Source organism: Tachypleus tridentatus, chromosome 4 (assembly GCF_004210375.1).
Source record: "Tachypleus tridentatus isolate NWPU-2018 chromosome 4, ASM421037v1, whole genome shotgun sequence".
Lineage (NCBI taxonomy): Eukaryota > Metazoa > Arthropoda > Merostomata > Xiphosura > Limulidae > Tachypleus > Tachypleus tridentatus.
In genome coordinates this window covers 27,909,363-27,936,031 of record NC_134828.1, presented here as the reverse complement: position 1 = coordinate 27,936,031, position 26,669 = coordinate 27,909,363, and the positions used below count along the sequence as shown (strand labels likewise).

Here is a 26,669-nt window from a genome sequence, read left to right as displayed (position 1 = left end):
GTCGAATGAGGTGAAAACTGCTGTTCAAGGTCTTCAAGACAGGGTCGTTCACCAATTAGCTGTTGTTGATTTTTTGTATAAATTTATTTTCAGAGATTCGGGAGGTCCATAATGAAAGAAGAAAATTTCAGTGCGCACTGACCTCACACACCATTAAGTCCTTCCAGAGGACTCACTGCCATGCCAAAAGGACACTGTAGTAACACCAGGGCTTCGTGAGCACTATATCCATATATCAATATCACACACAATGTCCACAACACCCATTGAGAACGTCAGACACTGGTACTCAAGTAATCCTAGTTAAATAAAACTAGTCCATTGGCCCTTAGGGGTAGGGGTCCATCGCATGGTGAGTTGCGGTGTCCCAGATGTTACTTAATCACTAGGATCCTCTCTTCCCCTTCACGAGTCGCCACACATGGCAAACACGTGGGTGGATGTTCAGATCCCAAAAGAAGTAAACAGAAAATACAGAACCATCCCTGGGAAGTCCTCTCCCCATGTACAGGAATCCACCTCGAGGAGATGATAATGATAAGAGAACTGTTCCTGGGCGCAGTAAACAAGATATCAGTAAGAGAGATGTTTCTCATCACAGTAACTGTACTATTAGGGGTAAAAATGTTCCTGAGCACAGTAGCTAGGATATTAGCAAGAGACACGTTTGTGAACATTATAACTACGATATTAGTAAGAGAGATGTTCCTGAACACTATAACTACGATATTAGTAAGAGAGATGTTCTTGAACACAATAATTACGATATTAGTTAGAGAGATGTTCTTGAACACAATAATTATGATATTAGTAAGAGAAATGTTCTTGAACACAATAATTACAATATTAGTAAGAGAAATGTTCTTGAACACAATAATTACGATATTAGTTAGAGAAATGTTCTTGAACACAATAATTACGATATTAGTTAGAGAAATGTTCTTGAACACTATAACTACGATATTAGTAAGAGAGATGTTCTTGAACACAATAATTACGATATTAGTTAGAGAGATGTTCTTGAACACAATAATTATGATATTAGTAAGAGAAATGTTCTTGAACACAATAATTACAATATTAGTAAGAGAAATGTTCTTGAACACAATAATTACGATATTAGTTAGAGAAATGTTCTTGAACACAATAATTACGATATTAGTTAGAGAAATGTTCTTGAACACAATAATTACGATATTAGTTAGAGAGATGTTCTTGAACACAATAATTACGATATTAGTTAGAGAAATGTTCTTGAACACAATAATTACGATATTAGTAAGAGAAATGTTCTTGAACACAATAATTACGATATTAGTTAGAGAAATGTTCTTGAACACAATAATTACGATATTAGTTAGAGAGATGTTCTTGAACACAATAATTATGATATTAGTTAGAGAAATGTTCTTGAACACAATAATTACGATATTAGTTAGAGAAATGTTCTTGAACACAATAATTACGATATTAGTTAGAGAAATGTTCTTGAACACAATAATTACGATATTAGTTAAAGAAATGTTCTTGAACATATTGAATGAAAGTTTTTGAATAATCAATCGAACCACCAGCCCTTGTCTCCGCAGTTCTTTACTACAGAAGGTTGTTTCGAACAATCTAAAAGCTGATAAACGAAATAGGTGCTTCTTAAAAACCTTCAGACAAAGCTATATCACTAATTTGCATGAGAAATAATGTCTTATTAAGTAATTTGACCCTACAACACAGCCTGACATTTTGTGTAACTGAATTCAAATCAAATTAAACTTAATCCTTATGTTAAAGGAGAAACAATCCATTACGTTGCCTTGGAAACGCCAGAGAGACCTCTTTTCAGTATCACAAGAGAACTCAGCTTTGAAATAAAATAAATATTTCTTGTTGAGCAGGATTTTTCAATTGTAGTCAGAATTGTGCTTAAGAATATATGAATGAAAACATTACGTGTTAACTTTACATCACTAATGGCAGATTTTGTGTTGGATTTGTTTTTCTAAGTCTCTTTTAAAATTAATGTTTATTTTTGTTCATCTGAGTTCGTTTTAATAACACGGATTTCAAATAAACTGTATAACCAAGAGTTCTATCTCATACTAGAATATTCACTTCTCTGGAAAATATATTCCTTTTAATAAGTACCCACTTCCTTTTAGATTTCTCTATGAAATAAATCTGTTCTAATAAATATCAATTTGCTTTATATTCTTGGCAAAATACTTTATTCTGCTAAATGTTCACTTCTTTTGAGATTATTTATAAAATACCTCTGTTCTACTAAGTACCCACTTAGATTTAAATCATCCACCACATACCCCAGTTATACAAAGTACCCACTACTACTTACACTCTTGTATATCATGTAGGTTGTAAATCACCAGATTCTTGTATCTCACGTGTGTGATAAATCACCAGATTTCCCTATCCTACAGATTATCATATCACACACATGTAGTAAATCGCCAGATATGACAGTTATCCTTCTGCAGATCCACCCAGAAATTTAGTTACAACTTCTGGCATATTAATCGTATATTATATTATACACATGGATCGAACCTGAATATTTTTGGCTGGACGCAGAAGATGAGCATCCATTTAAGGGAACTATTATCCTTACCAAATATAGCTACTGTGTCAAATGTCAGCTGTAGTTAGGAGCAACAGCTACTGGGTGAACAGATGTGTTAAAGATGGGAAAATTTCTCTTTTACTTTCAAGAAAATGTTATCGTACAGGTCAGTCAATAAAGTGTTGTGCTAAACTATACATTCCTTAAAAATTACACCTTCTGGGTGTTCCACTCTGATACACTAATAAGTCTACGGATTTACAACGCTAAAATCAGGGGTTCGCTTCCCATCCGTGGGCTCATCAGATAACCTGACGTGGCTTTGCTATAAGAAAACACACACATATTCTGGACTATAAGCCAATTAATTTTTGTATTATGGTAAACTTTATGTTTGTAGATTTTTTTGTGTTGTATTAAACTTAAGCCTGTTGAGTCGGTGGGTTGAGCAGATAGCCTTTGTGGCTTTGCTAAAAAGAAAACACACATAAGCCTGTTGAGCTTTGTATTGTACTAACGTAATCCTGTTGAACTGTGTAGCGTATTAAACTTAAGCCTGTTGAGCTACGTATTGTACTAAACATATGCTTGTTGAGCTTTGTGTTGTACTAACGTCGGTCTTTTGAGCTTTGTATTATATTAAATGCAAATTGTGGTTTTTGTACTGTACAAAACTTAAGCCTATTTTGCAATTTTTGATATCAGTGCTGTGCGAAAGTTAATTTAGTTTTCTCTATTACAATAATGGTAAATTCTGATCTCTATATTACACTAATCATAAGCCTGATCTATGTGTTGTACTAATCGTAAGCCTAATCTGTATATTATACTATGATAAAGGGTTTGTTTTAAGCACAAAACTGCATCACGAGCTCTGTCCGCCACGGTGAATAGAATATAGGATATTAGATTTGTAACTTTACCCTTAGCGATGTCTTATAGAAGAACTAAATTTTAAATTTGTCGAACCTTGTACTGACATAAAGGTAAGTTTAAACATTCTACTGTGCTACCCTTTAAGTATGAACACTCTATTGTAACAGACGTTAGGCCTGTTTAATATTGATTTCATTGCACTAAAGTGTTTTAAAAACTTTCTACCAGTTCGTCATTGAAGTGTCTTTAAGTTTCTCGTTGTTTGTTTTTTAATTTTGCGCGAAGCGACTCGATAGCTATTTGTGCCAGCCGTCCCAGATTGAGAATTCTGAACGGCAGGGAATAGATTTAGTCAACACTATCCACCAAATTCTTAAATTTCTCTTTAAAAATGAGAAGTGGGATTGACTGTAATATAATAACGCCCTAACCACCAGGCCATGCCATGCTTAAATTTCTTATATTTATGATGCTTTATATTCCTTATTCTGATGACGTGTCAACACTATATTGGATTTCATTCCAAAATTATATAACCTTTTCCTTGTTTTTGAAATTTCAACATTTCTATTATAGTATATTTCTCTTTCAGACACCATGGTAACGAAAACCCACTTGTGTATTGTCAGAAATTGCATCTGTTCATGATTTCTGCCTGTATTCTATACACAAGTAATTTAAAATGCCTCTCCGATCCAATTAATAACTACTAATTATACCTGAATGACAGCGAGATCCACTTTTGAGGCTGTGGTCCTACCACTGTTTGACGGATAAATTTTCTCGTGTAGTACTGTGACACCAGTGTTAGGTTTCTAGATCTGCGATTTTAATATTCGCGATGGGGCTTTTCAAACAGATTCTATCATAGATTGAACAGATATCAATCCTTAGGTCATTACTTTCAACAATAATAACCTTTAGATACTTCTAGTGATATCTCTGTTGCGCCAACCTCCCACCCACTCCTGTACAAGTGGACTCGCCTCGGTAACAGTACGTTTTGTAACAAGGTTTACGTACTTAGAAATAAACTTCTACTCATTTCCTTCTTAACATTAACCTCCCTCTAGCAGTAGTGGACTCTCCTCAGCAAAAGTTACTTTAGTAACAGTAACGTTTAAGTACGAGAGATATTCCTGTTCACCTCTGTGTTTCAGACTACTCCCCCAAAACCAGTGGACTCGCCTAAGTATCTCTACTTATAGGGACACGCTACCGACCTACAGAACCCAGTAGAGTTTTGGACAGTTAGGTGTCAAGTTAAGGACTTTGACCGTGAATTTAAAATAATATAAGTTTTTGAGTAGACGATATTAGCTAGTCCATAATATGGAAAACGGTTTTTTGAGAGACCAACTAATCCGATATTTATAATAAAAAAGTTCTGCAGTAGTTTCACGAGCTCGTGAACTATAAGAGTCTGGGCCCTCCATGGCGTCTGGTGGCGAGGTACCATTTCGGGAGTTAGTCTCCCCGGGTTTGAACCAACCTCTTCAAGACCACAACGTTCTGACTTTCAGGCTTGTTAAGACGGGTGAGTTTGTGTCGTCTTGTTTAAAGAGTTTTGAAACATATTAGAGGAGGTGATGGCTCACCCGTTTAGTCTACTTTGGGAAGTTTCACAGAAAACAGAGAAAGAACGTTTTAAAAATGTTCTCTTTCTAAAAGTTCTTTGCGATAGAATTTATGATGTTTTGATTTCTTTTCTAAAATTTCGTATTAAAAATTCGAAGTTTAAGTAGTTACACAATTATAGAATAACTAAATTGTCCTTTGACATTATAACTCTAAAATGAGCAAATTCACAACAAGTAAGGGTCTTTTAACGCAAAGCCTGATATGTTAATTACATTTTGAAGAAACGAATTTGTTTGTTTTTCTCTATGTCTAACTGGGTAGAAACACAAACGACAAGTAGAATACGCTCATTGCCCGCCTAATGTTCGTTATCACACGGAGAACAGGCATGGGTGAAAAACAGGTGAGCCCAAAATACAGGGGTCATTTGAACGATCCCAAATTAGAGTTCCATGTATCCGAGTGTGTGTGATTGCGTCTTTCATTAGTTAAATAGAGATCTTTGGCGTTAATTGTGAGTACTTCCATTTACTGAAATCACAATGGAATATTTATTTCAAAAGTATTACGTTTCTAAGGTCATGCTGAAATATTAATTTAAATTGTACTAGAACACAATTTTTTCTTTTGTGAGTGTACAGAGTTTATAATGGTACAATGGTGTTTTTTTTTTCTTTTACGATATTAATAAGTTCATAATGAAACAATATTTTAATCTTTAGTGAGACTACTAAATACATAATAAAACAATGTTCTATTTTTGGCAGAATGTTTGTTCATTAGCAAAATTACCAACTTCATAATGAAACAATATTTTGATCTTGGATAAAACTACTAAGTTCATAATGAAACAATATTTTGATCTTGGATGAAACTACCAAGTTCATAATTAAACAATATTTTAGTCTTGGATGAAGCTACTAAGTTCATAATTAAACAATATTTTATTCTTGGATGAAGTTACTAAGATCATAATTAAACAATATTTTATTATTTAGTGAGACTATTAATTTCATAATGAAACACTATTTCATTCGTTAATGAAATTCCTAAGTTCGTAATGAAAATGTTATATTTTTGGTGAAGGTACCAAGTCCATAGTAAACTGTATAGTTATCCTACGGAGTTAAAACAATCGCCACATTTATTGCATCGTAGAATTAAGTTTAGAAAGAAAGTTTTATTTTTTATTTCTGTTCCTTAGAATCAACCAGACAGAAACTAAGAAAGACACCGTTACTTTTGGTTAAAAACTCAGTCTCTCTACCTACTATCTCTCTATAATAAGGAATAATATAATTTTGTATAAAATGTTTTCTATGTTTAATTTTGAATGACAGGTATTAGATGTCTGATATTCGTGTAAACAATTACAACTGAGCGACACAAGTCTCTGCTTCTGTAAAATCCAAAATTTGCTGTTTCTATAGACATCAAAAACTGAGTACAACAAGTCTCTCTTTCTGTAAACACCAAATGCCGTGTACCACAAGTCTCTGGTACTGTAAAATCAAAAAGTCTCTGCTTATGTAAACACCTAAAACTGATCGCCATGAGTTCCTGCTTCTGTAAACACATAAAACTGAGCACCACAAGTCTTAGCCTCTGTAAACACCGAAAGCTGAGCACCTCAAGTTTCTGCTTCTATAAAAATCCAAAATTCTCTGCTTTTGCAAACCCCAAAAAATTAGCAACATGAGTCTTTGTTTGTATAAGCAATAAAAGCTGAGCACCATATGTCATTGCTTCTATAAAATTCAAAAGCCCTATTTATGTAAACATCAAAAACTGAACCCCATAAGTCTCTGCTTCTATAAATATCAAAAACTGAAAAAAATAAGCCCTTTGTTTCTGTACAATTCAAAATCTCGGTTTCTCTAAATACGAAAAACTAAGCATCAAAGTTCTCTGGTACTGCAAAATCCAAAACTGTCTCCTTCTGGAAACACTAGAAACTGAAAACCATAAGTCTTTACTTTTATAAAAAACAAAAACTTAACGCCACAACGCTCTGCTTCTATAAACACTAAAAACGTAAAAATATAAAACTTAACGTCTCACTGTAAACGCTCTACTTCTAAAATAAAAACGAAAACTGAGCACCTCTTAAAACAGTGAAAACTATAAAGTATCATAAGTCTCAGCTTCTGTAAACAGTGAAAACTAAGCAGCATAAGTCTTAGCTTCTGTAAATAGTGAAAACTAAACACCATAAGTCTCAGCTTCTGTAAACAGTGAAAACTAAGCACCATAAGTCTCAGCTTCTATAAACAGTGAAAACTAAGCACCATACGTCTCAGCTTCTGTAAACAGTGAAAACTAAGCAGCAAATGTGACTGCTTCTGTAAAATTCAAGTCTCTGTTTCTATAAACATCAAGAACTGAACATCATTAGTCTCTGCTTCTTTAAACATCAAGTGTCTCTGCTTCTCTAAGTATTGCAAGTTTCTGTTGAAGAAACAATTCAACTATGATTTGCTACATATGATTGAAAACCGGCTTTTGTACCAGACAAATATTTGTTTTCTTATAGCTTTAGACACTTTGAATTTCTAAATTACTATTTTGAGTTTCTGTTCAGGCACTTCTCTCTCTCGAGTTCTTTAGTCCAAAGAAAAGAAAGTATCCGACGCGGTATTCTGTCTTGTCCAATTAAACACGAGATTTAAAACACCTGATAAAGATATTTTTGCTTTACCAGTGACTGTTTCATAGAATTGGACATGTTAGTCAGGCCGTCGTGATACGACTCGCTGAGTTGAAATTAGCCACAAACACACACGTACGCCATTTTTTTTTTTTTTTTATTTTTTTTACGATAAAGCAGTTGATATTTATGTTGTATGGGATCGTTGTATGCCAAAGGCTTCAAATAATTCTTACATGTTTAAGGTACGTGTGCAGATATATTATAAATATTCGTTATCTTCATTTCTGTACGTTTTTTTATTCAATATTGAAAGTAGATCTTTTACGTGCTTAGAGTAAAACACAGGGTTTATAAAAGATCCGGTCTTGAAGTATATAATTTTATCATATCATTCCAGGTGTATATTGTCACAACACGAGAGAATGTAGCGTTTTATGGTTGTACTCCAGTGTATATGTTGCTTTTATTAATCCAGCGTAGTTATGACGCGTTATTCATACACAGGTGTTTTTGCTTGAAGTGTTCCTCTATCAACTTTGGCTTCAATCTACCACGTGACTGTTTTCTTAATCCACTTAACGTTTTTATAAAACTCTTTCTTTCAGAACTAGTTGAGGTAAAGATTGTATCTTTTTGAGAACTATCTCATGGTGAACTTACATAACTCTTTTCTTCTTTTTCCGAGAACTGCAACATTATGTAACTTATATTTCCAGAATTAGCTAACATCAAAATTGTATAATCCTTTCTTTCATAACTAGCCAACTTTATGTAACTCTTTTGTTCAAGAGTTACCTAAAATTAAGATTATATAACTGTTTTGTTCGAGAACTAGCTAATGTTAAAATTATATAACTGTTTTGTTCGAGAACAAGCTAATGTTAAGATTATTTAACTGTTTTGTTCGAGAACTAGCTAATGTTAAAATTATATAACTGTTTTGTTCGAGAACTAGCTAATGTTAAGATTATATAACTGTTTTGTTCGAGAACTAGCTAATGTTAAAATTATATAACTGTTTTGTTCGAGAACTAGCTAATGTTAAGATTATTTAACTGTTTTGTTCGAGAACTAGCTAATGTTAAAATTATATAACTTTTTTCGAGATGTAAGCTAACAATAAGGTTGTATAAATCTTTCTTGGCTGCACAGTTCTCTCCAAAATTGACTGACGCAGTAGTTGTACAGCTTTCTTTAGGAACTAATTAATGTCATGGCTGTATAGTTCCCTCCAAAATTGACTGATGTCGTGGTTGTAGAGCTGTCTTTAAGAACTGATGTCATGATTGTATAGTTCTTTCCAAACATTAACTGATGTTGTGGTTGTAGAGCTGTCTTTAACAACTGACTAGTGTCATGGTTTTAGTTCTTTCCAAAAATTAACTGATGTTGTGGTTGTAGAGCTGTCTTTAACAACTGACTGACGTCATGGTTTAGTTCTTTCCAAAATTGACTGATGTTGTGGTTGTAGAGCTGTCTGTAATAACTGACTGACGTCATGGTTTAGTTCTTTTTAAAAATTGACTGATGTTGTGGTTGTAGAGCTGTCTTTAATAACTGACTAGTGTCATGGTTGTGTAGTTCTTTCCAAAATTGACTGATGTTGTGGTTGTAGAGCTGTCTTTAATAACTGACTAGTGTCATGGTTGTGTAGTTCTTTCCAAAATTGACTGATGTTGTGGTTGTAGAGCTGTCTTTAAGAACTGACTAGTGTCTTGGTTTAGTTCTTTCCAAAAATTGACTGATGTTGTGGTTGTAGAGCTATCTTTAAGAACTGACTAGTGTCTTGGTTTAGTTCTTTCCAAAAATTGACTGATGTTGTGGTTGTAGAGATGTCTTTAAGAACTGACTAGTGTCATGATTTAGTTCTTTCCAAAAATTGACTGATGTTGTGGTTGTAGAGCTGTCTTTAAGAACTGACTGACGTCATGTTGTACAACTCTCTCAATATGTAGCTGTCATCAAGAGTATAAATTAGTATGTGTTAAGCCAGCCTGGACCCCTTATTTATAGACCTTCCCAAAATTGCCCACTTTGTTTTATCTTGTTTTCATCTTCCCATATGGCCATTTTAAATGTTCGTGTACTAGCCAGAGATAAATAGCTGACAGAGGAGGTAACTAGCATTAAGATTCAGTTATAACTTTCGCCAGAAGTTAGCTAGATGCAGCCAGAGTTATTTTCAAAACCAACCAACTGGAAAATTAAACTTTCCAACAAGTGAATAACTGCATTGCTCATTACGAGGTAGCTTTGGCTGGCACTGTTTATCAGATTTATTGCCAGAATTGGTGCAACAGGAATTTAAATTAATAATATAAACGTAATTCAGATTATTATAAGTCTAATTTCAGTTGTTGTAGTTGGAAGGATAACTAAATAATGTGAACTGAATTACTCTTAACTAACACATTTAATGAAAATTGTTAAAACGTCTAATTTCCCATTGTTGCAGCTATAAATTATATAAGCCAAACTCAGAAGGTAAACACAACACACTCTTCCTGGAAAATTATACTCTTTTAACGCAGAGGTTGAGTTAATTATATAAAACGATTTCAGGGTATCGCCACTTTGTTACAGTCCATGTCACGTCCGGTCATGCTCCACCTGATAAACAGGTAGTTCCCATTGCAAAATACTCCAGCGAAAGAATGTCGTGTCCGAAGCGCACTACTGTTCCCTAGTTACCTTCATTAAGACACCTATTGTACAAGGAAGACAGTTTTTCAGCACCCATTTTAACAAGTTAATTACACAGAAGTCCAAAGATGGTGCATTCAGCGCTTCACCTCTATGCCGTCATAGATCTCATTAACCAGCTGCTTAGGGTATGTGACTTGTATACGTACGACACATGTTACTTCCTCAGACACAGAACCTTCGTGCTTATGTTATGTACCTTTGTCTGGGTAGCATGGACAACTTTTGCCACAGTCTTCTATGCTTGTGGACTCTCACCTGCTGCGAGTAGCCACACTTTCCATACCAGGGTTGGAGTGCGAATACTTGTAGGTGTCTTTCTCAGCAGTCTTAGAGCACAGTACTGATCCATATTCCTTGTCTTCCAATGTCTTTAAGTAAAAGGAATAACTTTCTAGTACTAAATCCACAACTGGCATACATATTTAAGATATGAGCAAATTAATTTTGTATAGAAAAGACCTCACATATTTATCTCAAAAGCGATATATGTTCGATAATAGGATCATATTATCTTGTAGTCACTTAATAATGCCAAAGTGTGGTTCTGATGCATGACGTAAACAGTTAAGTTGGTACTATCGTGGTAAAAGGATGCCTCTACAGCGGAGGATAGGCGGAGATAAAGATGATGCCATTGGTGATGAGATCGTAATTCTAAAAGTTCCCACCAGAGAGCGGGTATTTACGGGAGCGAACAACGTCGCCGTGAAAGACGATCATGATGCAAAAAGTTATCACCAGATAGCGTGCCGTTAGGGACGCGTTGCTAGGCCGCCAAAACATGCGTGCGTAATGGATGGTATTATAATCCTTTGATTAGTATACGTTATAGATAAATTACAAAACAGTATTTTGTAACTGTGTATTCGTAATAAACAAGTATGAAATACGTGGAGAGGAGCGTATAATGTGACCAATGAACAAAGATCACTGATTGGTTAAATTAAAATAACTTTCAGCCCTATACTGTATGTGTAACCACATTGCAAACAATCTTGTCTTGACATCAGTATCCACACTGATTGTGTCTGACCTTTGTAATTCTTAAAGTCCTGTTTCCAGACTATATGCACGTGATTTACTATTAGTATCTTAACTTTAGACACACACTGATTGTGTCTGACCTTTGTAATTCTTAAAGTCCTGTTTCCAGACTATATGCACGTGATTTACTATTAGTATCTTAACTTTAGACACACACTGTTTGTGTCTGACCTTTGTAATTCTTAAACTCCTGTTTCCAGACTATATGCACGTGATTTACTATTACTGTCTTAACTTTAGTCAGTCTGAAAGTTCTGATATTTTAAACAACAGTAATAAGTAAGTCTCTCGTTTATTATATTTAGTGGTAGAAGAAATATTGATTATGTTATAATGACTGTCTTGTTTAAATAATGTATATGATTCATCAAACATCGAAAGAAATAATGTATTCATTATTTTCAGTGTAAATATGAGGTATGTATTACACTATATAACAATAATTTATATTTTTCCTGTTCCTGGGCAGAAAGTGTTATTTCCCAATTACTTATGCCTAACGTAAATGGAAAAGACCTATTTTTCTCCTCAAACTTTGCTTTTGTGACCTGGGAGCGTATAAGGAAAACATGATGGTAGACTATATTTGGGGGCTGATACGTGAAAGTGATTTACATTACAGTCGCAAATCTCAAAAAACTACTCACTTCTAAACATTTTTGTATAACTTTAGTATAAATACATGTAAATCTTGATTCATGTGTTGTCTTATTCAGATCTTATGAAAATGAAAATATGCAAATTTGCGCGTTTTTACATAGAAAATAGGTTAATTTCTAAATTTCATTATCCATGTCACAAAAGCAAAGCATAAAGGGAATATTGGCCATTTTCTGTACTTTTACAACATAAGCAATTAAGAAATAACACATACTATCCAGGTACAAAATTTGTGTTACATAGTGTAATAATTAAATTTCACTGAAAATACTTGATTGATTAAATTTTAAGAACTGTATTATTCTGTTTAGGACGAAGTAATTTTACTTGTATTAATTAACTAATAATTTATTACTGAAAATCTTGAAACAATAACTTTTCATTATTCTATCGTCTTTCTTAGGATTAATTCATTTTAATCGTATTAATTAACTACTAATTTAATATTAAAAATCTTTAAACAATAACTATTCATTGTTGTATCGTCTTTTTAGTATGAAATAATTTTACTTGTTTTAATTAACTAATAATTTATTACTGAAAATCTTTAAACAATAAGTTTTAATTATTGTATCATCATTTTTAGGATGATTGAATTATCAATGCATTAGTCTTAACTGTCTTTCTTATTACAATTGAGTTATAAATGAATTAGTGTTAATCATTCTCTTTAGAATGATTAATTATAAATGATTTAATTATTATTATAAGTTAATTACTGTCAAGAGCTCTTTTTAGAACGATTTAATTAATTATTGATTAATTATACACATATATTATATGAGTCATGGTTACCTGTCATGGCAGTCGAAAAACTCTTCTATACTTTGTGACGTAGTCATCCATTATGAACGCCCTATAATAACAACTTTGGAATTATGATATCACCCCCCTCTCAACCCCTTATAACCCGCTGTGGCAGCATTCTTTTGCCATGATAGTGCCAAGCTAACTATTGATGTTTGATTTTATATCGGCTGTGGTTTTCATGTGATTTGCTTATTCCAAGTCGTTTTATTATGACATACTCAATTCTTTATACAGTCTCGACCAAAAGATGTACACATTTTGTAACAAATAAGATCATTATTATTATTAAAATAGAATACAAATACACTTAGCACTATCAAGGTGAGAAATTAGTGTTATATTAAACATCTACATATGTAATTTCTATAATGGTTCTATGGACATCATCATTAGTTATTTATTATAAAAGCGAAAAGTTTTATCAGATTTGTAGAAATATTTGTGATTCAGCACTTAACTTATCACAACAAAATCTTGCCAAAACATATGTAATGACAAAATAAGACATCAAATTTTTATAACTAGCATCTGTAACCCTATATCACTTCACTTTGGACATTAAGTATTTGTTTGATCCTCCTTACACTATCATAACTCCAGCAATATAACATAACATACTGTAGATGAGGTTATTGATGTAATCCACCGTCATTTAGCTACAGTAGTTGGTTTATGGTCTTGGCTAGCAATTTTCGGGCTCATTTCTACACAAATTCTCGATCTAGAGATTTTGCTAGCCAGGGTAATCTTGTAACATCCTCATTATCGAGATACTTATGTGCAATACGCACATTGTGGGCAGTAGCATTGTTATACTAGAACACAAAGTTATTGCCAAATGTTACACTAGCATATGACAAAAATAATGTCTCTATTTGAAGCTTGTGGGAGATGCCATTGACGTTCCCCTGGAGGATATGAAGAGCAGTTTTTCCACCATGTGAAAAGCTGCCCAAACATGTTTTGTACTACCTCCTGTGGGAAAGACAGTCTTTCCCCATTTTGTTTTTCAGGCAAACGACGAACACGAATTCAACAATAAGCTTTAACAAGCCGGAAATAGGACTCATCCGAAAAAGATAACATGTCGTCAGTGTCCTAGATGTAAGTTTGCATGCTGTCTTTCCAAGGTAGCACGGTGAATGTGTTGGGTTTTGATTACTATCGAGTTATAGATAACACTTCTTGCAAGATAACACTGTTAGTTAGTCTTCTTTATACCCTGGAATGAATGTGTTTATATCATACCAATCGTAAGGTGTTGCAAGACTTCTTTTGATTTTGATGTATTAACCTGACCAAAAACAACGTCATCTTGAGCAGTACTTTATCAGCATCCTCTAATAGACCTTCATGAAACAAGGTTTCCTGTGCTTTAGTATTATGGACACAGTACACTGATTGTACCCCATTGTTCTGGTAACGTCCAATAGCTTCATACCATTTCAGGACAGTCAAATAATTTGATGCTCTGTAACTACTGGCACGTGAAGATGTGTGACTCTACTTCAAGTAAAGATGAATTGTCTGGAGAGATCGTTTTCTTGTTTCGAAAAATATTATACCAAAAATATATTGTTTTATATAAAACAATTGTGTATGTGTGTTGACGAGCAAACGCTGTAAAGCACTGATACAGACCAGAATAACAACTCGTACATGTTTATTATACTAGATTCTCTATTACTACTTGGACACTTACTGAGTAGCTATGTTATACATGCAGACAATAACATGATTAGAACAATATATAAACATTTTGACCAAGGCTATACATCAGTTAAGGACAACTTGCTTACAGTTCAATGAATTTAAGTACGTACGTTTTACTCGGTAGTTTATCAAAGTATCAACATCTGTGCTTGGCAAGATTTGCCCCAAATAACACAGAATCACGACCCCTGCCGCGTTTCGTCAATTCTGGCTTTTTATCAGACATACGGTTGTACCTTATTCACTTCTTTGGGTTATAAATATAGAGCACTGACACATCGTACTGTAAGTTCTATTTATAAAATTACCTTTAACTTTTATTATCTTCTATAATGATTACAGAAAACCTTCAAATATCCTGTTTTGTTACTGTAAAATACATGCAAAAGACATTAAAAATGATCGTGTTTTGTTACTATAACATGTATGTAACAGACATTAAAATATGTATTTCATTATTCTCTATAATATTCATAGTAAACCTTAAAATATCATAGTTCATTACTGTAAAATGTTTGTAATATATTTCATAAATATTTATTCTACTGTCATATATACCTATTTGTTTTACTACCGACTATAACGTAGATAAAATAACTACATGTTTTACTACCATCTCTAAAGTAGATATTGTGTTTACCTATGCTACTACTCTTGTGATATAGACGTTAGAACTATATGTTTCACTACCGTCTCTAATTTAGATATTGTGTTTACCTGTATTACTACTCTTGTAATATAGACGTTAGAACTACTTGTTTTACTACTAACTTCAAGATTAGAAAGTAGAGTTTATAGACTGCTATGCGCTCTAACAGAGAATACGTGAAATGTAATTACGTTTCGCGATGGTTAACCATTCAAGTTATGAATATAATATGAACCAGAAACATCCATGAGAGAACACCAGGGTTAATATAAATTAGATAAAGATTGTTTCCGAAAAAATTAGTTGTTTTTCAGGATTTATCCTAGAGCATTCTAAGTAAAATAAACTATACCCAGCGTAGTTTAGTAAGTAAGAGAAGTGACTCTGAATGTGAAGTAATACTCCTGTTAGGTCACCTGTATGTTCCCAGCCAATTAGATCTTGCTGGGGTCCGTAAATCAATATCACAACCTTTCAATTTTCACCATGGAAACAAACCGAATTAGTTGTCAGTCTAGCAGCAGGGGTCTATATAAGCACAGTTACACACGTAATAATTCTGGGCCCATACATATGGAATTGCACTACACACAGCATCAAGGGGTCCATAAATATTCTACACCTAGTACCGGGATTCAATATTTTTAGTTTTTGACTTTCTATACTTTGTGTTTTATGGTATCTACGTAAGTGTAATATTATGATTTAATATTTTTAGTTTTTATGATAGTATAGTTTGTGGTTCTGTACGTTGAATATTCTGATTTAATATTCACAGCTTTTATCTTAGTATAGTTTGTGGTTATTACGTAGAATACTGTCATTTAATATCATAACCTTTTTTTTCAGTATAGGTTGTGGTTATATACGTATAATTTTTGCGTTTTATTATACGTAGATACTGTCTTACTATAGTTTATGGTTATGTACGTAGTATAATATGATTTCTTATTCATAGCTTTTGTATTAGTATACTTTGTGGTCATGTACGTAGAATTTTATAATTTATTATCTAACGCTGCGTTCTTTCTGGTTATGTACGTAGAATATTGTGATTTAATATCTATAGCTTTTGTCTTACTATAGTTTGTGGTTATATAAGTAGAATATTCTCACTTAATATTCGTAGCTTTTGTATTACTATAGTTTATGGTTATTTACGTAGAATATTGTGATGTATTATTCATAGCTTTTATATTAGTTAAGTTTACGGTCTGTACTTATAATATTCTTATTGAATATTCATAGCTTTCGTCTTTGTATTGTATTTGGTTATGTACGTACAGTATTGTTATTTAATGTTCATAGGTTTTGTCTTACTATAGCTTGTGGTTAAGAACGTAGAATGTTGTGATCTAATATTTATAGCTTTTCTCTTAGTAATGTTTAGGGTTATGTACGTAGAATATTGTGATTTATTATTCATAACGTTTGTTTTAGTATTGTTTGTGGTTATATATGTAGAATATTGTAATTTAATGTTCATAGCTTTTGTCTTAGTATTGTTTGTGGTTATATACGTAGAATATTGTGATTTAATTTTCATAGGCTTTTGTCGTAGTATAGTTTGTGGTTATGTACGTAGAATATTATGATTTATTATCCAACGCTTTGGTCTTGATATAGTTTGTGGTTATGTACGTAGAATATTATGATTTAATATCCATAACTTTTTTCTTAATGTAGTTTGTGGCTATGTAGTGGAATATAATGATTCAATAGTTTTAGTTTTAAAACTAAGTTTATATGTTAATATGTATTTTTAATGCCACCTTTTTCGTATTTCATAACCATTTCGCCCCCCCAATGGCTCAGCGGTATGTTTGTGGACTTACAACGCTAAAATCGGGTTTCGATACCCGTGGTGGGCAGAGAACAGATAGCCCATTGTGTAGCTTTGTGCTTAGTTCAAAACAACAACAACATAACATTTTTTTATTCCTTAAATATAGGGTGTGAACCCCTAAGTCTACCAAGTATTATAGTTTTGAACATTGCCTTAACTATATCGGGAGTTTTTCACAAGGAATATACATTTAGGTTTATCAAAATAGAATAGTATTATTTACTTCTGGGAAATGCTGATACCAGTTAAGTCACGTACGAAGTTTTGCGTTTCTTAGTAATGTTTTTCTTCACAAATTTCTAAATAGTCCACACAATAATGTCACAATTATTTTAATGTTTCCAAAGTTCTTTAACCGATTTTATTGAATTTCTTCAACAGGTTTTGATTCCCTTAGTTTAAGCATTTTTTTACTTTCCAACTAATTTTCTCAGTATCATCAAGAACTACGACGTTATAGTCCTCAGTTCTCAGGTTTATCGTTGACTGTTGGTTACTTGTTTCGATCGTTAAGAGTCCTATGAAGGGCAGACTATCAGTCGATATACTGCATCACAAGTCGTAGCCTGGGTTTAACTTGGACCACTGAGGCACGAGACGCAAAATAACCACTTCTTAACTTGATGATATGTCACGAACTTTCACCTAATTACTCACCAGGTGGCATTCTGTATCAGAAAACGTGTTATACGTCACCGATCTCGAACACCGAAGGATACAACTTCATTTGTGTCTAAAACACAAGGATAACGAAATATTGTATTCGTGTCATGCGCAGTTATCTTGGACATAGAGAATAATCTCTTAGTACCTGGTAGGAAATAGGACCATTATGAACGTGCTGATTTGAGTTTCACGTGATAAAAGTTTTACGGTGTAAATAAAAAACGTCTGTGAAAAATATTCTAACTAGTTTAGCGTCTGATGTCAACCATATTTACTAGAAATAAAAATTAAACGTGTTAGAGAAATGAAGCAGAAAACTCGTGGAGAGGTGATGACATTTGTAAATCACTTAAGCGATCTCTACTTTCCTTTGTGGAAAAACAGAACTTTCTGCACGAACTAGTTTTATTCATACCATACTGAGTGGAAGAATTCGTTAAATCATACTGCTGTCGTCTTGTTTACGAACCAATGAGTTCATATATTGCTTCTTATTGAATGATTTTTATATTTATGCTGTTATGGTTTTCAATATAAAAAAATAAAAAGCAAAACTTACCCAAACGATTCAGCAAAATCACTGCTGGTTTTCTAAGTAAAAATATACACAGAAGCCAGGAGTGATTAGTAAGATGAACTGTGATTTTAATATTTCTGTTTACGTTTTCTTGTGTGGCTCATATATTATATGGGTCCCTGTAAACAACAACAACATGGACTTGCAAGCAGCTTGTGCAATAAATATTACAGAACAGTATTTAATAAATCTGATCAGTAATTCCAAGATGATTCAGTTGTTTCCATGTGCTAATAGTTTAAACAGCTAGCTAATTTGGATACTTTTGTTGATCAAAGTTATTCGTATTAGTTCAGGCACTGCTGAGGTCATACACTAATAGCACGTGTCCCCGTGAGTTACAACTATCTATTTTTATACGTTCGACATCATTTTTTTTATTTACATTTACAGCTTTTCTCGAGTTAACTATTTACAGTTTCTGATAAAAGATTTCTGAATTTTCCAGGGACAACATGGATAGAAAGAAAGATTAGTTTTTTATGATTTTCAATTTTCTTATTAATTGAAACATTTTGCCATCCGAAACTGACATAAGGACGAACACCCCTGTTGGCCCAGCAGCAAATATGAGGGTTTATGACCTTACAAATCAGGTTTCGATACTCAAAGTGGGCATAACACAGATAGCCCATTTTGTAGCATTGATCTCAACAATAACCAAACGTAAAGACAAAAAAAGTAAGAAAAAAAACAGAACTTGCTAAAACTAATAATCGTTTTAAGGGTAATAATCAAAAGTATTGTTAAATTATCTAATTAGATGTTTATTTTGAGCCCTCCCCGACAGCTCAATGGTAAGTATCTAGGCTTATAACGCTAAAAATCGGGTTTTGATCCCAACAAATATATCTATTTTCATTGTTTAACTCTGAAGTAGCTTCTAATTGGACGAAAATGTTGGTTTACATAAAATTTTCCTTCTTATGATATGACTGAACAAGATTCTAAATGGTTGGAGTATGCTTAACGGAGTTTGACACTAGCTTCTCTCAAGATTTTATCTTTACATGAAATGCGAGTAATCTTCAAACAGTAGGTTTCTTTTCAGGTAGAATATTCACTTCTGACTAAATACGCCTGGCATAGCGAGGTGGTTAAGGCGCTCGCTTCGAAGGTCGCGAGTTCGAATCCCCGTCACACCAAACACGTCCGCCCTTTCAGCCGTGAGGGCGTTATAATGTTTCGGCCATTCCCACTATTCATTGGTAAAAGAGTAGTCCAAAAGTTATTGGTAGGTGGCGATGACTAGCCGCCTTCTTTCTAGTCTTACACTTTTAAATTAGGGACGGCTAGCGCAGATAGCCCTTACGTAGCTTTGCACGAAATTCAAGCTAAACCAAACTGACTAAATATGGTGTAGGAAAGAAATATGTCAATTTTTATGGCTTTTCTCTTTGACCAATGGAACCAGTAAGAACCATTTTGAGCAAGAAAAGGACAATTTATGTCAGAAACTTGTCAGAAACAACCTATAGTTTCAACAAAGGTGACAGTTAAGATTAAAGTCATTACAATCACCTTTCTCTGTTTCAACAAATCAACACTAGAAGACGACACAGTTAAGATTAAAATGATCACACAATTTTTTATCTGTCTCAAAAATTCAACACCAGAGGAAATGAAATCGAGCGCTGGGGACGTACAGATCTTGTCGTACATTACGAAGTATATTCATGAAATTCAACTCTAACATCAGTCTAACGGAATACACATTCCAAAATGCTTTTTTTTTTAATTTCCACTTATCGCACCTGGTGTTTAGAACATAAGGTATCGTGTGAAACTAGAAGCCATCTGGACAATGTTGGTTATTCCTTTTCAAAACTGCTGGATATGTCTATTGAAACCAATAGAGGATATACATGTAAATGTCTCAAAACGTTGAGTTATCATTAGATAAACATTTTAAATACAGATGATTTCATTATTGACATTAACTGTGTCTGAGCAAGCAGTTTTGTGCACATAATCTCTCAGTACATAAATTATTTCTTTTCACTATGTTTGTCTCAGAAGACCGTGAATTATTTATCAAGTAAAACAAACGTCTACTAGTTCTCATTCGTACCAAATAGCTCTTTAATAATCCAATCCACAAATGTCGAATCATGTTATTAAGAATAGATATGAAGGTCAATAACATTCATCTGGTATTGGGGACTCCTACCTTGAGGGGAGGAGCAAGGGCTAAACGAAGGTATATTTGTTTTCAGCGATCTTTTACTCACCATAGTGAACCTATATTTATGTCGAAGGAGAATAGTGTTAATTCATTCTCCTAAATCATTTATCAGACAAACTGTTTCTCTTTTTATGAGCATAGTCTACAAACACACAGTCATCTTAGCCAACAAGCCTTTTCAATTAAGAAACTTGACTTCACAGACCAGGGTTAAAAGTCTAATGTGGGTAAGATACTAATTACCATATTTCCTGGCGTTGAAGACGCACCACAATTTTGATTAACTAAATTTTAATGAAAAGGATAAACGTAAGGTTCCAGCTCTTCCACCAATCTTACCAAGATGTTTCATGAATTGTTTATAAGAATAAGGCTGCAGCTCTTCCACCAATCTTACCAAGATGTTTCATGGATTGTTTATAAGAATAAGGCTGCAGCTCTTTCACCAATCTTACCAAGATGTTTCATGAATTGTTTATAAGAATAAGGCTGCAGCTCTTCCACCAATCTTACCAAGATGTTTCATGGATTGTTTATAAGAATAAGGCTGCAGCTCTTCCACCAATCTTACCAAGATGTTTCATGGATTGTTTATAAGAATAAGGCTGCAGCTCTTCCACCAATCTTACCAAGATGTTTCATGAATTGTTTATAAGAATAAGGCTGCAGCTCTTCCACTAATCTTACCAAGATGTTTCATGGATTGTTTATAAGAATAAGGTTGCAGCTCTTCCACCAATCTTACCAAGATGTTTCATGAATTGTTTATAAGAATAAGACTGCAGCTCTTCCACCACTCTTACCAAGATGTTTCATGAATTGTTTATAAGAATAAGGCTGCAGCTCTTCCACCAATCTTACCAAGATGTTTCATGGATTGTTTAGTGACTTACGATACATAAATCCTCTTGAACACTTCTCGTTTTTTGTGAGCTATACGCTTATCATATCTGCCTTTGAAAGTTTGTACTTTATATTACCACTAGAATATCTGTATTATTACCAGTAATAATGTTATTCTAAGCCTATTCTCGGATTGCCTTTCTTTGTAGTCGCCATATAATATGGGCTGTATTAAAAAAATTTACTCAGTTGAACTGTTATAGAGAACTCCTATTGCGAAAAGGTTTGTGTTTGAAATTGTTACACAACAGCTGAACATAATGGTCTGGAAAAGAACCAAAAACAAACTTACGATATTTTACAAATGGCTGCCGTTACCAGGTAGTGTTTCCGCACTTTTATTTTTCATATGTTCTTATAATGTTGTCTTAATATCAAGATCGTTTGAGGTGAGTAAAAATGTCGTTATTTGATGGAAAAAGAGACAAATTAGACTATCAAATGGTTTACTTTAGTCTACTGTGGAAGTGTCAATGAATTTTGTGATAATTTATGATTATCTTGTTTATTTATTTGTTATTTAATATTGAATAACTTGTACGTTTCATTGTGGGTTATATAGAGAGGCTGTTTTAGTAATTCAGCGTGTTTAAAGCTCTGTTTTGTGTCTTTAGGTGTATGTTTGAATCAGAGAATATGCGCGCTTGTATCGAAATGGTTCTTCTAGGCCTAGGTTTAGGACAATAAGCGACATAAACTTCGGCCTGGAAGACGTAGAGAAAATTGTTGAGACTTATTTTGGGGTAAAAATAGTGTTTTCGACGCCGAGAAATACAGTAATTATATTCAGCAAAATCTGTATTTACTATAATAACCAATTGTTACGTAATATCAATCACAACCGCTAAACATAGTGTAATATCATACCTTTGAAAGTGTATACCTTATATTACCACTTGAGTATCTATATTATTACCAGTAATAACGTTATTCTAAGCCTATTCTCGGAGTGCCTTTTTTTTTTGTAGAAGCCATAATATGGGCTGTGTTAAAAAATTGAATAAGCGGATTAGTTAGGCAACAACCACCCATTAAACCTGTACTAACATATAATAGTCAATTGTTATGTATTGTGCTTTCAACTGTATGATTAGTTTATCCGCCACCACTACTAGACCTGTAGTAATTAATTTAAAAATGACGTAAGAACAACTTTTTCAGTAGGTAAGTTCTGATTTTAATTATTGTAACGTTTCAATCGATACTCATAGTCAGGATAGAATTATGTTGAGAAATGTACATTTTCACTCTGTGATAACTATACTATGTGTCGAGCAGTAATTACTAAAATCGAAGCTTGTTCACCGTGAACGTTGCTGTTACTGTATTTTTGAACTGCTTATTTAGTTCATTATGCCCCTTACTAAACCATTAAGCGTTAAGCCTTAAATAATTAAACGTGATTTGTCATTGTACTAGAATATCTTGTTTTCATATTCATGAATGTTTTAGTAGTTCAGCGTGTTTAAAACTCTGTTTTGTGTCTTTTGGTACGTTTGGATCAGAGAATATTTTATGCATGTTTTACATTGAAATACATGCAACGACAATTACAGAAATATTTATGAATGACCCTAAATCATTCTAGAAGCCAGCAGTATCAGTTAGTTGGAAACTTGAATGATAGTTAGTGCATATTTTTGACACACTGATTCAGGGAAATGTGGTTCTAGTTTTGGTTTCACATTTATTATGAGAAATAAATAGGACCCTAATAATAAGTTCTGTCAGTCAAATATAATAAGTTTTCTTCACGAGGAGTCGAAGGCTGTACCATCATGGCTAGAATAAGAGAGTTACCTAAATTGTGTGGAACCTAACAGAACTAAATATATTAGGAAAAAATGTCTTCAGATGTGAAAAGACACAGTGAATGAACTTAAAATTGAGGTTTGAATAAACTAGATCAAGTCAGTTGTTGCTTTTGTTAGATATAGTATCGCTATTTTCACTGATTGACAAATTTATTTCAAAACAATAGAAACTTTAATGGCATTGAACAACTCTACAAGTAGTAATGCTGTCAGTAAATACTGACTGTTGTTGTATTAGTTATGTTGTTTGTAACATACTGTAAGCAAATACACGTGATCTTGGTCGGCTGACGTGTTGGTGTACATTGAGTTTGTTTATTTGCTTTATTTTTTGAATTTTGCACAAAGTTACACGAGTGCTAATTTAGCAATGTAAAGTTAGAGAGAAGACAGCTAGTTATCACCACCCACCCCGAAGTCTTGGGCTACTCTTGAAAGAATGAGCATTTATGATGTGACGGGGATTCGAACTCGTGACCCTCAGATTACGAGACGAGCGCCCTAACCACCTGGCCATGTCGTTCCCGTACATTACTGATGATAGGACTTCAGGTGACCTTGGCTCGATGACATTTTTTGTACAGTGTGTTTCAATCACGTGACCTAAGTTGTTATATATGTATATATATATAACGGAACTTATGACACACGTCAGTAATGACACAGGTCTTCATGACCATGGTTCCCCGTAGTTCTTTAGTCACCAACATTTTCCAGAGCTGAAAAACAAGCGTAGAATAAAAAGGAATCAATGTGAATGTTCAAACAGTGATCTGGAAAATAATTTTTGCAACGTGTCAGATTATAAAAAACGGTATTTTTCTCTAGTGTACTTTCCAAACTAAAATATCTCTTGTCATTCATGAAGGATAAGAAGTGGCGTGTCTGGAAGTTCTGTTTGATCGACAGAAGCTTTACTTGCTAGGGCTTTTGTTTTGGACTTGAACAATAGGAAGTCATTTGGATAAGGTCACGCTATCCTAAGGATGTAATTAATTTCAGTTTCGATCAACTTATCACTCATTCGCCAAGCGTTTGCATTTTATTATTCATTTTTAATGTGCTTTTTGACTTAATTAACAATTAAAATATGAAATCAAAGAACAAACGAAGTAACGTACGTAAAACATTTAGAAAACGTTTTAATATCGGTTTGCAGAGCCATACTATTAATATAGTATACATCCTGGCCCTGCATGGCCAGGTGGGTTAAGGCGTGCGACTCGTAATCTGAGGGTCGCGGGTTCGAATCCCCGTTGCACCAAACATGCTCGCCCTTTCAGCCGTGAGGGGCGTTATAATGTTACAGTCAATCCCACTATTCGTTGGTAAAAGAGTAGTCCAAGAATTGGCGGTCGGTGGTGATGACTAGCTGCCTTCCCTCTAGTCTTACACCGCAAAATTAGGGACGGCTAGCGCAGATAGCCTTCGAGTAGCATTGCGTGAAATTCAAAAACAAACGAACAGTATATATCCAGCAGTGGTGCAGTGATATGTATTCGGATTTTTACCGCTAAGATACAGGTTTTGATATCCGTGGTGAGTATAGTACAGATAATCCTTTGTTTAGTTTCCTACTTAACTACAAAAACTGTCAAAATAAAACATATATACATATATATATATACACACAAGTTCAATCACTAAGAAATATATTAAGTTTTCTTTCTCAGTAAGGTACGGCAAGGCACGTTTTACCCAAGTATGACTGGGAATAAACATTAGAAATAAACAAGTCACTGAACTGTGGGCAAACGTAATTCTGTTAATAAATGATATTTGGGTCTTTATATTTTGTTTATATAAAATGATTGCGTACTGTTGGTTAAAATAAACAAACATTTAATAATAAATTGGTTTGTTTTGAATTTCACGCAAAGCCTCTCAAGGGTTATCTGCATTAGCCGTCTCTAATTTAGCAGTGTAAGACTAGAGGGAAGGCAGCTAGTCATCACCACCTACCGCCAATTCTTGGACTAGTCTTTTACCAACGAATAGTGGGATTGACCGTAACATTATAACACCCCCACGGCTGAAAAGGCGAGTATGTTTGGTGTGACAAGGATTCGAACCCGCGATCCTCAGATTAGGAGTCGAACTCCTTAACCCACCTGGCCATACCGGACCACACAATAAATAGTTAATAATGAAGCTGTCCACAGTCTCACATTACAATAAAATATTTAGTCAATAATTATTGTGTGAAAGTAAATATCTTGAAACAGGCCACAATCTTTCAGTTTTTAACTTTATAGGTCAATTATTATTGTTATTGGTGTTTTTTTTATAAACTGAGAAATAGTTCTATTTTTAAATATTTATTAAGTGATGGTTTATTTTAACAAAACAACTGTGTGATTAGAAATTTGCATTAGTATCGTTTGAACTTTAGTACTATCACTCTGTATAGAAGGCTAGAAGACGTCACGTGATTACCCTAGATACGAAATTTATGTGATAAACATGGTGTTGATAAATTGAGTTGAGCGCGGTGACGATTCTAGGGATTGCGTTTCAGAGTTCTGACCCCTCATATGGAGACTGACTACGTCATAGGAGGTAGAGGGCAGTTCCTTTGCAGATCGTCTTCTGTAATGTCCTGTTGATTCTTTTTTTTCTTTTCTTAGTGACATCACACACTACTTTCTTTTTCAGCAATCTGGATACTCACGGAGACTTTAAATGGTTATCACCTTTACCTTATTCGTGCAGATAAGGTTGATATCCTGCCAATAACGTTGATAAAGAGGTTTCTCGTGCGGGATTGTTCTCAACTTCCTGCGTGGTCTATCATATATAGCCAAATGATGGTCTAACCATGTGGTTACTTCGACTAGTGTCATCCACCAGGAGAACAACCATTCATAATGTTACTCAGGATACTTATGATTCAGTTAAAGAGATCATGTTTGTGACATTGTCTATTTCCAATTGATTGCTTTCAGAAGCCCAGAGGAAAGGTTGCTTTATGGCTTCTATTTCCACCCTTTTACTGCCAATGGAAAGCTCGAATGCGTCTCAAGTCTTATGCAGGATGCTGTGGCGTTGCGAGACGATGAATGCCTAACCAACTCTCCCATCATCTTTGGTGTATAAACTATCTGTAGCCGTAATGATAAGTTACTGTCCGTTATGATCTTTAAACAGGTATTGATAGATTTTGTTTTCTGCTCTGCCCTCTGCTCAATTTCTACACTTTATGTAGGCTTATTTCCACAGACCGCATTAGCGGTTTTATAACATCAGTCCATTCATGTTTGTGTCTTGAGGCATATTTCAGGCAACTTTCTGCTTCCAGTATTTTCGTGGACTTACAATGTCCCAGTTTAAGTGGTTAGTAGTTTGGTGATGAAGTACATGGTCTTTACGCTTTAAGGTCTTGAAGAAATGCTGTTGGTGTTCTGTAATGTTTTTGAA

At 33.9% G+C, this 26,669-nt stretch overlaps 1 protein-coding gene across 7 annotated transcripts in view; it reads left to right on the top strand.

Annotated features, from left to right (window-relative positions):
- The first annotated feature begins 4,674 nt into the window (after positions 1 to 4,674).
- Positions 4,675 to 26,669, top strand: part of Stacl (SH3 and cysteine-rich domain-containing protein) — a 171,201-nt gene continuing 149,206 nt past the window's right edge. For 6 of the 7 annotated variants that reach the window (XM_076497428.1, XM_076497427.1, XM_076497425.1 and 3 more), the window contains exon 1: positions 4,677 to 4,985. In XM_076497428.1, the coding sequence (XP_076353543.1) occupies positions 4,883 to 4,985 (103 nt within the window). In that variant the 5' untranslated portion in view covers positions 4,677 to 4,882. Of the gene's footprint in view, positions 4,986 to 26,669 lie in introns of all 7 variants that reach the window. The other variant, XM_076497426.1, reaches the window with a different exon arrangement.